Here is a 12616-nt window from a genome sequence, read left to right as displayed (position 1 = left end):
CAAAAAATGACTTGTTGTTAAAGGGGCGTTGCAATCTTGTTTAATTGTGTGCAAATTATTTTTAACCACATGAATCTATCATTTTGCTGCGTATGTTACACGAAATCATGAATCCTCTATTGCATTTGAATTGCAAATTAGTTTTTCTTTCAACACTTCAAGTAACACGGAAAGGGAAACAAAGGACCAATGGTATTTCTGCAATTGCTGACTCTCAATTGATGCAAAAATTGAGTCTACTTGAAAATACTTCTAAGGAGTACTATCCTTAGAGGTACTATCAGGTATGACATTATTTTTGAAGGTAATTGATCAGATATTAATTTGCTGTATTTATTTTTCAATTCAATTTCTCCATGTATTAAACTCGGAATCCCATTTCAAGGTCAGCTTCAATGACACTATGAAAGAGACCGTGAATTGTGGCCGTACTCCTATTTCATTCTATGATGGAAGCTTATAATGTAAGGGAAGTTGATTCTATACATAAGGTGCGTTTTTAATTTTCATACAGTAGTTATTAATGGTGGAACATGCAATAACATGGCAACATTACCCAGGACAGAACAGTTGGCTTGATCAGCAGCACAGCCACTGGATGCGAATATCCATCCCCTTCCTCACCAATACAGCAGGTATGATCTACAGGATTCAATACTCCATCAGTCTCCTTTGACAGCACCTTCCAAACCCATGACCTCTACCACCCAGAAAGAATAGGGTAGCAGATGCATGGGAACATCGTCATCTGCAAACTCCCCTCCAAGTCAAATACCACTCTGTCTAGGGACTAGATTGCTGCTTCTGGAGTATTGCTGGGTTAAACCTGGAACTCTCTTCCTCACAGCACTCTGGCTGTACCTACATCACATGGACTACAGCGATTCAAGGTGGCGGTTCTCAAGGGCAATTAGGGATGGACAGTAAATGCTGGCCTAGCCAGCAACACCCATATCCCTTAATATCTTTTAAAAACATGCTGAGGTTTGACAGCATCACCCTCTCCTGCAACCTCTCCCATTAAGGACAAAAACAGCATTGTCACAGGAAACGTCCTCCTCCAAATTTCCAAAGTCTCTCACCACTTGACTTGGACACATTATCACTTCATCCATAGTTGCTGGATCAACAATCTAAAAATCTCTACCTCACATTAATGCGGAAGAACCATCATCACAAGACTGCAGAGACTTTCAAAGTAGGACCACCCTCACCTTCTTTCTGCAATTACGGATGAGCAGTAACTGCAGGCTTGCCATCATTGCCCAATTCTCAAGATCAAATCAATAAAATTACAGATTTCCAACAATACAGCAATTATTAAGACCAAATTTACAGATGTCGGGAATATTTCAACAGATAAAAGTACAAATAACAGTTTTTGGACTGCTTCTTGAATATTATAATAATGGTTAATTATCTTGGACTATTTATACTTCACTTCAATATTCATTCACGCTATACATGTTTTGCTGACAACCAGCATATGCTTATGCTATTGGTTGCTTTTTCTTGCAATAAACGGTTCAATTATAAACAAACACTTTATTCAGAAATGATCTTTCAAATCAGAAAGCTCAAGAGAAGAATTACAACACCAATCATTTTGGCAAACTGATGCAAAATATTTTATTCCAAGTTATTTTAATGCAGTAGTTTTCCTCATACAGATATTCATATGTGATAGCCACTTTAAATTTGTAAATAACGTTATCAAAATAATCTTAATCTTTGAAATTTCACAAAATTTATATTTTACAATCCACCCTGAATATCAAGGCTGTTTGAAGAACTCAAAGCTCCTATTGTGAATATTTTACAACTGTACCAAAGAAATGGAGATAAACCTCTGGTGACAAATCTTGTTTTCTTCTTCCCAAAATGTCATGACATTGAAAAACATATGTTAGCATTATTCTTGACAACCTATCATCAGTATTTTGTATTTGTCTCTTACACTGCTTGTTCTATCACACTGCTATTCCTACTAATTGTCTGCAAATGTTTTTTTCAAGCTTTCAAAAAAATACCCACTTTTTTCCTTGTAAATGATTACTCAGAATGTGCTTTGCCCCCTTCTTCTTTATTGACTCATATTTCATTCTACGAAGCATTCAACAGGACCAGCTGGTCAAAGAAAAAAGAAAAAAGCTCAACAAGCAAATTTTCTTCTTTGGGATATGATCAACTCCCTTGTGCATGGAAAAATATAACTCTGTGCCAAAAGAGCTTTAGTAAGTTTAGTCCTCCAGCTATAAGAAAACATAGAACATGAATTCCACTTATACCAAGTTTAGGCGTCATCATCAGAATTGGTACTACTGCTAGTTTCAGAATCTGAATCTTCATGAAGCCCTGGACTGAAAATGCCTCTCCAATGGGCGAAATGTAAAGCTGTACATCGGTTCTTCAATTGAAAACCATTTTTCCTAAAGCCATTTTTCTTGAGCTGTAAAGAACGAGAGAGAGAGAGATTAATTTGGATTAGCCAGTGTTGCTTCATAGCAGACAATCACATTTGAACCCATAGAAGTGAATGAAAATGAACCAAAGTCACACAGTCAAATATGGCTGTGGATGGCTCAACCAGTTGTCAGTCCTGTTGACGTTTGTGCCCTTCATATTGGACGACAAGGGAACAGGAATGGAACCAGATGGACGATTGGGGTGACTTGGTACAGGGTGAAGTAATGGAAACAAAACCAAACTTTGGGCAGAAAACTCATATTGCAGACAAGGAAACAATTAAGACAGATATTTAAAATAGATCTTTAAAACAAGACACACGACTCATTTAAATCATCCTATTTGAAAATGGGAACTATTTATAAAGGCGGCACGGTGGTTAGCACTGCTTCCTCACAGCACCAGGGACCCGGGTTCAATTCCAGCCTTGGAAGTGTGGAGTTTGCACATTCTCCCCGTGTCTGCGTGGGTTTTCTCCTGGTGCTCCGGTTTCCTCCCACAGTCCAAAGATTTGCGGGTTAGGTTGATTTGCCATGCAAAATTAACCGTGTCAGGGGGATTAGCAGGGCAAATATATTGGGTTGCACGAATAGGGCCTTGGTGGGAATATGGTCGGTGCAGACCTGATGGACCAAATGGCCTCCTTCTGCACTGTAAGGATTCTATTGCGATGGATAAAGGGAAGCAGCTATTAAAATGTTCTGCCTATCTTTTTCTCATGGTTTGTTCATTTTAGAACAAATTACATTGAAAGCACAATAGGAGATCACACAGCCCAAAGTGACTTGTGATTTATTGAATAGAGATACCTCTTAATGTGACAACTAAAGGTGATTTACCTCTGCTGACATGTCATATTAAACTCAAATATTAACTCTGTTTCCCTCTTCACAGATGTTGTCAGACCTGCTGAAATACTCCGGCATTTTTTGATTTTATTTATAATTTAAACTGGGATTGCTTACTATTTTGGCAGCGATCAAAACTGAATCATACTAAAGGAACAAATTGAATCACAGAATCATACAGTGCAGAAGGGGGTCTTCAGCCCATCGAGTCTGCAACGACACATTAGAAACTACTGAACTGCCACTGAATCCCATCTGCCTGCACTTGGCCCATAGCCCTGAATGTTATGATGTGCCAGGTGCTCAAATTGCACTGAATCCTCATGCGTTGCTGTGCTGAGTGCTTTCGTAAAGTAGTTTGCCACCGCTTTTGACAATGGTAACATCCCTTTAGTTTTTGACCTATATTGAGCAAAGACACAAATTGACCATAATCATACATCTATACCTCAAAGCATTTTTATTCCTGTCAATCTTAAGTACCACACAAGTGTTGAATAGCACTGACTCCAAAGGGAGCACCAGATATGTTTCATCTGTAAGGTGGCATTGAACCTGTGATGCATTTTAGAAAAAGGTGCCACATCTTGGGGACCAGAATACTTGTCAGGAGTTGCATGAAAAATGGACCTGAGGTTAGAGAAAAGTCAAACTTGTAGTAAGCTGCAGGCATTCATGGAGGCTAAGCCTCCCTCCACCTAACTGTGGGATTTTGGCCCTTTGTAGAAGGAATCTCCAAATTAAAGGGCTTGAAAGAAGGCTATGTCTACTGCTTCAACATTGGAAGGAAGTTGCAAACTATTTAGCAAAAGCAGACAACGCCCCTTGGAGATTTTGTTCAATCTGCAAACTATGCTGTTAACAAGCTCACTAGGAGGTCCTGGCTAGCACTTCTAGTACATTCCACACACTGAGCTACCATCTCACTAGCAATACAACAATGTGTAGATAGGAAGATAGCCAATGGCTAAAACGAAAAAGAAGTGGTTAACTTATGACTGTAAATTGGAATGATTTAAAAAGCCTAGTGGGGGTCACTGTTAAGACTGCTGAACTCTTCAAAAAAAGTGAAAAGAAACACCTGGGGAGTTCCAAAAGACAAGTCTTTCAAGTGAGAGAACAAATTAGTAAAATTTAGTTCAAAAAAAGTATATGATGGTACTAATTTTTATAAATGGTGGCCATTGTGTACCAAAGCAAAGATGTAATGCTCAACCTAATCACAATCATTGGCTAGGCTGCAATTAGAGTAGTGCAGTGGTAGTTTTGGGTGTCCTACTTTCTGAAAAATATCATGGCTCCAGAAAGTACAGAAGACATTCATCACAATGACTGCAAATCTGGAGAAACCTGGACTCTTTTGACATGAAAAGAGAAGAGGTATTCAAAATTATAAAGTGTGTTTTGATTAAATAAGTGGGGAAAAACTACTGCAACTGCTCTGAGAGTCTAAACACTATATGAACTGGAGTGCACAAAATTATTAAAAACACAAGGTGCGTGAGATTACTTTGCTTAAACCAGGGCTTGTTAAGTCATGCAACTGTATTGATCTCAGTAGAGACCAGTAATCTGAAAAGAATAAAGCCACAAGATTCACAGTTTAAATCAAAAGAAGTTCTCTACTCAATAATCAAAGAACATGAACACTAACAAATACACTATCCTAAATAGTCAGGTACATTGAAGATATCAAATTTACAATTAACTCAGTTACTTCTAATCTAAACCTTAAAAAAAAATTTCCACACCCAAAAGACTTGGACCCCAATAACTCAAGTCAGATACTGAGCAAAAATTGAAAGATTCATCGCTTGGTTTTAGTACCATTTCAGAGATTCATATACATTCCTGAGATTCTTTGGGCCTACTGTTTACTCAGGCAAGATTGTTCCTTAAAATCTCCTCCAACCGTCCAATGATTGCAAACTCCCCTTTCTAGACAGACGTCTCTAATGTGGCCACCTCAGGTCGGAATTCTGCTAGTTATAAATTTTTTTAACTCTGGAGTCTTGCATCAAATCTCTTTTACTCTCTCTCTCTCTCCTCAGCTTGGTTATCCAGAAGTCCAACTCACTGTACGGAGTCCTTCTGTTAACAAGACATTTAAACTCTTTTGGCCAACAGGACAGATTTCTACTGAATCCGTCTTGCTCTAAACTAAGAAACTACAAAAAAACTGAAGAAAGTATGCTTGAACGCAGGACAATACCCACAATAACTTGTTGGCCTCTTTTTTTTCACTGTTCTTCTCCCAAACAACCTGGTCACATGATCATTTATGGAAGCCAGGGGCTCCACCATTTGATTCAAAGTCAGGTGCATTACCCCTGTGCATGTAGGCTGCTTTGATCATTCTAACTTCTGGTACAGAACAACATTCTGTAATACCCATTCAGCGAAACCTAGTTCTTGGAGACCATCACCTCAACATAGAATATAGGCTTTTTTCCCCCAAAAGCATGTGAGCCACTGCACAAGATTCTAGCAGAATCACTGGTGGAAGATACACCAGAAGCAATAAAAGGAATGTGGATTGACATTTGAAAAAAGGAAACAAAAAATATTTGTGGGAAAGGGCAGCAAAATGAGCTCGAGTGAAGAGCACTTTCAAACAGCTAGCCTATAATGGACTGAATGGCCTTTACCCGAGATACTAATTTCTATAAATTCCAATACAGAAATACATTATTGGGTGCAGAGTCATTGGGCCTCAAGTGTTCAGCAATGATTATCGTGAAAAAGTTTAACACTCAGAGCTTTATAAAATCAGGAGGGGAATAGATAAGGTGAGTAGCTACGGTCTTTTCCTCAGGGTAGGGAAGTCCAAAACTAGAAGGCATAGGTTTAAGCTGAGAGAGGAAAGATTTAAAAGGGACCTGAGGGGCAACTTTTCACACAGGATGGTGCATATATGGAATGAGCTGCCAGAGGAGGTGGTAGAGACGGGTACAATTACAACATTTAAAAGACATTTGGACAGGTACACGGATGGGAAAGGTTTAGAGGGATATGGGCCAAACGCAAATAGGAGTAGTTCAGTTTCGGAACCCTGGTCAGCATGGAGGAGTTGGGCCGAAGGGCCTGTTTCCATGCTGTTTATCTCTATGACTCTGATAAATAGGCATTGATGGAAGATAGCACTTGTTAACATGTTGTGAAAAAAATGGCAGGGATTCTCCCAAACACATTAAGTGGCAAACTTGTGTGAAAACTGGAGCAACTCCGTTGGTTTTTTAAGCGGGATTTTCAGAGTGAATCTCTGGCACTGAGCACTGCAGAGTGTCCTAACGGGATTCACTCTGAAAATCTGGGGGCCTATTCCCGCTGGAGAGGCGGGCAGCATAGCGCTAAGCGGACCACCGCGCATGCGCCGATCTGTAGAGATCGGCTAATGCGCAGTGGCCCCACACTCCCAATCGCTGGCCAGCTCTGCGACCCCACGTTGCTGCATCAGTGCCCCTTCCACCCCCTGATCGCTGGCCTCCCAGACATCTCCAGGCAAGCCCCAACACCCCCCCCCCAACCCAGGCCCAATCTCCCACCCTGCCCCCGGTACTAAAACTAAGAAATTTCATGATCAGGAAATGACCATGATATTGCATTTTAACAGCAAACAAATCATTCTAAGAACAGATAATTATTTTAATGGCTAAAAGTAACTGCCACTGATACAGGCAATGTATCACATGGGTAAGCACTGCCAAAGTGTCAGCGCATAGAAACATCATTGAATGCATTAATCATCGATTGTTGGTTCCTCCAGAACGACTGGATTCAGCTACATTAGTGTATACGCAATGAAAATAAAATTCCAATTATGAGCCTGTCAACATGCCATGAAGAGGAAATGTGATGAAATGGTTCAATCCTTAATGGCATCAATGAAATTAAACTAATTGCACTTGTACACTCAAAGTCTTTAAAAGAGCCTTTGGCTTTGATCTTTGGGTCCTCGCTGTCCACGGGGATGGTGCCGGAGGACTGGAGAGTGGCAAATGTTGTTCCTCTGTTTAAGAAAGGGAATAGAAATGACCCTGGTAATTATAGACCGGTTAGTCTGACTTCGGTGGTTGGTAAATTGATGGAAAAGGTCCTTAGGGATGGGATTTACGACCATTTAGAAAGATGCGGATTAATCCGGGATAGTCAGCACGGATTTGTGAAGGGCAAATCGTGCCTCACAAATTTGATAGAATTTTTTGAGGAGGTAACTAGGTGTGTTGATGAAGGTAGGGCGGTTGATGTCATATACATGGATTTTAGTAAGGCGTTTGATAAGGTCCCCCATGGTCGGCTTATGATGAAAGTAAGGAGGTGTGGGATAGAGGGAAAGTTGGCCGATTGGATAGGTAACTGGCTGTCTGATCGAAGACAGAGGGTGGTGCTGGATGGAAAATTTTCGGACTGGAGGCAGGTTGCTAGCGGAGTGCCGCAGGGATCAGTGCTTGGTCCTCTGCTCTTTGTGATTTTTATTAATGACTTAGAGGAGGGGGCTGAAGGGTGGATCAGTAAATTTGCTGATGACACCAAGATTGGTGGAGTAGTGGATGAGGTGGAGGGCTGTTGTAGGCTGCAAAGAGACATAGATAGGATGCAAAGCTGGGCTGAAAAATGGCAAATGGAGTTTAGCCCTGATAAATGTGAGGTGATTCATTTTGGTAGGACAAATTTAAATGTGGATTACAGGGTCAAAGGTAGGGTTCTGAAGACTGTGGAGGAACAGAGAGATCTTGGGGTCCATATCCACAGATCTCTAAAGGTTGCCACTCAAGTGGATAGAGCTGTGAAGAAGGCATATAGTGTGTTAGCTTTTATTAACAGGGGGTTGGAGTTTAAGAGCCGTGGGGTTATGCTGCAACTGTACAGGACCTTGGTGAGACCGCATTTGGAATATTGCGTGCAGTTCTGGTCACCTCACTATAAGAAGGATGTGGAAGCGCTGGAAAGAGTGCAGAGGAGATTTACCAGGATGCTGCCTGGTTTGGAGTGTCGGTCTTATGAGGAAAGGTTGAGGGAGCTGGGGCTGTTCTCTCTGGAGCGGAGGAGATTGAGGGGAGACTTAATAGAGGTTTATAAAATGATGAAGGGGATAGATCGAGTGAACGTTCAAAGACTATTTCCTCGGGTGGATGGAGCTATTACAAGGGGGCATAACTATAGGGTTCATGGTGGGAGATACAGGAAGGATATCAGAGGTAGGTTCTTCACGCAGAGAGTGGTTGGGGTGTGGAATGGACTGCCTGCAGTGATAGTGGAGTCAGACACTTTAGGAACATTTAAGCGGTTATTGGATAGGCACATGGAGCACACCAGGATGGTAGGGAGTGGGATAGCTTGATCTTGGTTTCAGATGAAGGGCGGCACAACATCGTGGGCCGAAGGGCCTGTTCTGTGCTGTACTGTTCTAAAATGCCAGGAAAAAAAAACTGTATTCAATCGGAATGACTCAGCCAAACATTTTAACATTTTCTAGATTGTTGAAGAACATTATTCAGCATAATGTTGGTTTGCATAATACACTTCATATCCCACCTAGTCTTGAAAAATCACTGGTTCAATTTAAATTTCTAGTTTTGACTTCTTGTAATACCCATATTTGCATTTAAAAATTGGATTGGAGAAGAAACTGAAATTATGCGTATTTTTACATAAAACAAGCACCAATGCAGAATGTTTTCATTTTAAATACATATTTGAGCTTGAAATTAAAGGTGACCCCATAAAAGTTCCAAAAGTCTATTTATTTTTCAGCTTGAATTTCTAAATTGAAATTTTGGGGAAGGGGCCAAGGTTTTCTAGAAAGGACAAAATATAGACTTCCTACAAGTCCAGGAAGATATGCATCTCCCTGAGGCATTCAGCTGTTTTCAGTTTATGCACTTCAATATTGAAACTAACACAAATACAGCACTATTTAAACAGTTCTTACTCAAGATCGCTGTTACTCAAAAACAAAGCAAGCAAAAGTTTTCAATTCCAAGAACTAGTTCTGCTGCTACTATCACTCCATTTTCTTTCAGCTGCAGAGCAGAACTAACTAAATCAGCTGGCCACGCTCTAATCTTACCAAACATATTCATTCTTGGGTTATGAGCATCCCAAACATCACATTTATCACCAATCTCTAATTGCCCTTGAGAATGTGGTAATGAGCTATCTTCTTGAACCACTGCAATCTATGTGGTGCATATACACCCACAGTGTTATTGGAGAGGGAGTTCCAGGATTTTGACACAGAACAGTGAAGGAACAATTCCAAGTCAGGATGGTGGAAGACTTGAAAGGGAACTTGCAGCAGGTGGTGTTCCCATGCATTTGCTGCACTTACTCTTCTAGATTGTAGAGGTCACAGGTTTGGAAGATGTTGTTGAAGAAGCCATGACAAGTTGCTGCAGCAAATCTTAAAAGATGGTGCACATTGCTGCCACTATGCACTAATCCTGGAGGATTTACCGATCTACTGGGCTCCTTTGTCTTGGATGCATCATAGAATCCGTACAGTGGAGGAGGAGGCCATTCGGCCCATCAAGTCTGCACTGAACACAATCCCACCCAGGCCCTATTCCCGTAACCCCACATATTTACCCTGCTAATCCCCTGACACTAAGGGTCAATTTAGCAGGGCCAATCCATCTAACCCGCACATCTTTGGAGTGTCGGAGGAAACCGGAGCACCCAAAGGAAACCTGCGCAGACACAGGGTGAACGTGCCAACTCCACACAGTGACTCGAGGCTGGAATTGAACTCGGGTTCCTGGCGCTGTGAGGCAGCTAACCACTGTGCCACCCCAGCCTAATATTTTAGCACAGAATGCAGGCAGTGGTAAGGAATTGCTATACTGAAAGCAGTGCCATCCTTAAAGAGATTTTTTTTAAAAAAAGGCACAGGAGTAAGTCAATTGGCCCTGGAAGCCTCCTCGACAATCAGTAAAATCATGGCTGATCGCAGTGGCTTTAACTCCACTTTCCTGCCTACCTCCCTTGTTCACCAAAAATCTGTCTAATGTAGCCCTGAATATATTCAATGATGTGGAGATGCTGTTGGACAGGGGTAAGCACAGTAAAAAGTCTCACAACGCCAGGCAAAAGTCCAACAGGTTTATTTGGTAGCACAGGCCACAAGCTTTCGGAGCACTGCCCCTTCATCAGGTGAGTGGGAGTTGTGTTCACAAACAGGGCATATATAGACACAAACTCAATTTACAAGATAATGATTGGAATGCGAGTCTTTACAGGTAATCAAGTCTTAAAGGTACAGACAATGTGAGTGGAGAGTGGCTTAAGCACAGGTTAGAGAGATGTGTATTGTCTCCAGCCAGGACAGTTAGTGAGATTTTGCAAGCCCAGGCAAGTCGTGGGGGTTACAGATAGTGTGACATGAACCCAAGATCACGGTTGAGGCCGGCCTTCACGTCACACGACAACGCAGAATCGCTGAACAGAAACTGATAGCCAAGTTCCGCACATGAGGACGGCCTCAACCGGGATCTTGGGTTCATGTCACACTATCAGTAACCCCCACGACTTGCCTGGGCTTGCAAAATCTCACTAACTGTCCTGGCTGAAGACAATACACATCTCTTTAACCTGTGCTTAAGCCACTCTCCACTCACATTGTCTGTACCTTTAAGACTTGATTACCTGTAAAGACTCGCATTCCAATCATTATCTTGTAAATTGAGTTTGTGTCTATATATGCCCTGTTTGTGAACACAATTCCCATTTACCTGATGAAGGGACAATGCTCCAAAAGCTTGTGGCTTGTGCTACCAAACAAACCTGTTGGACTTTAACCTGGTGTTGTGAGACTTCTTACTATATTCAATGACGCCACTACTCTCTGTGGAAGAGAATTTCAAAGACTAATGACCCTCAGAGAAAGGTTTCTCCTCATCTTGTTGAGTGATGTTTTAAGTTTAATATATGGCTTGGTTAATATATTCAAACAAAGCATTAATCAATGTGATCTTACTTTTAGTTTTAAAAGAACTGATAGACATACCTGCTCAGTTTTAGCCTGGAACTCCCTGAGCTCATCTTCAGTCAGAGGCAAGAAGTTATCATCATTCTCCGAGCATTCCTGCCAACCCATTGCTTTCAATAATCTGTGCAGAAATGGACATTAGTTCAAAGATCAATCTTTGATTTGATTTATTATTGTTACATGTATTAGCATACAGTCAAAAGTATTGTTTCTTGCGCACTGTACAGACAAAGCATACTGTTCATAGAGGAGGAAACAAGAGAGTGCAGAATGTAGTGTTACAGTCATAGCTAGGGTGTAGGGAAAGATCAACTTAGTGCAAGGTAGATTCATTCAAAAGTCTGACGGCAGCAGGAAAGAAGTTGTTCTTGAGTCAGCTGGTACATGACCTCAGACTTTTGTATCTTTTTCCCGACACAAGGTGGTGGAAGAGAGAACATCCAGGTTGCGGGGGGTCCTTAATTATACTGGCTGCTTTGCCAAGGCAGTGGGGTGTAGACAGAGTCATGTGATGGATTTGGCTACATTCACGACCTTTTGTAGTGTTGTGCGGTCTTGGGCAGGAACCATACCAAGCTGTGACACAACCAGAAAGACTGCTTTCTATGGTGCATCTGTTAAAGTTGGCGAGTCATAGAACTGTAAGAAAAGTTCTTTACATTAGAGATGTTATAATTGATCTTGTATTGTTTATAATAATTTCACTAAGTAAAGATGAATATGGCCCAGCAGAGGTTCTTAAAAGCAACAGAACTGTGTCCTTTCATGTTTAAAGGGATTTTTAAAATTTCATGCCTTCATCTGACCAGTCTACCGTTCAAAGATTTTAATAATCAGCTGTTGAATACTCAAATCATTGCCAGATTAGAGTTGAATATAGTGATTCTTCGAAACTTCACTCCTGCTAAATATCTATTTCCAACAGACAAGAGGCAATGATGTGGAGCTGAAGCCTTAAAGAGTAGCTAAAGATTTTTTTTTTGACACTGACTCTGTGGATCATTGGCTCCTGTGGCCTACTAATTGCAGATGCAACCAGAAACCCCCAGGTCAGCAGCGAGGCATTCAGCTGAAATTCAGGATAGCTTGTACCCAGAGTTTGACCAGGTTAGACAACCAGGTGAACCACGATGGCACAGTGGGTCAGCACTGCTGCCTCACAGCGCCAGGGACCGGGGTTCGATTCCCAGCTTGGGTCACTGTGTGAAGTGAGCACATTCTCCTTGTGTCTGCGTCGGTTTCCTCTCGGTGCTCCGGTTTCTTCCCACAGTCTGAAAGACATGTTGGTTCAGTGCACTGGCCACACTAAATTCTC

The 12616-nt window shown here is 41.4% G+C and overlaps 1 protein-coding gene across 16 annotated transcripts in view; it reads right to left on the bottom strand.

The window, feature by feature from the left end:
- Nucleotides 1-1525: 1525 nt before the first annotated feature.
- The window catches only part of gpbp1l1 (GC-rich promoter binding protein 1-like 1), a 64390-nt gene continuing 53299 nt past the window's right edge, over nt 1526-12616 (bottom strand). For all 16 annotated transcript variants that reach the window (XM_078218613.1, XM_078218620.1, XM_078218614.1 and 13 more), the window contains 2 exons: nt 11320-11422; nt 1526-2449 (listed from right to left, as the gene is read on the bottom strand). In XM_078218613.1, the coding sequence (XP_078074739.1) occupies nt 2294-2449; nt 11320-11422 (259 nt within the window). In that variant the 3' untranslated portion in view covers nt 1526-2293. The remainder of the gene's footprint in view (nt 2450-11319; nt 11423-12616) is intronic.

This window comes from Mustelus asterias, chromosome 8 (assembly GCF_964213995.1).
Source record: "Mustelus asterias chromosome 8, sMusAst1.hap1.1, whole genome shotgun sequence".
Classification (NCBI taxonomy): Eukaryota; Metazoa; Chordata; class Chondrichthyes; order Carcharhiniformes; family Triakidae; genus Mustelus; species Mustelus asterias.
This window is presented reverse-complemented; position numbering and strand designations above follow the sequence as displayed.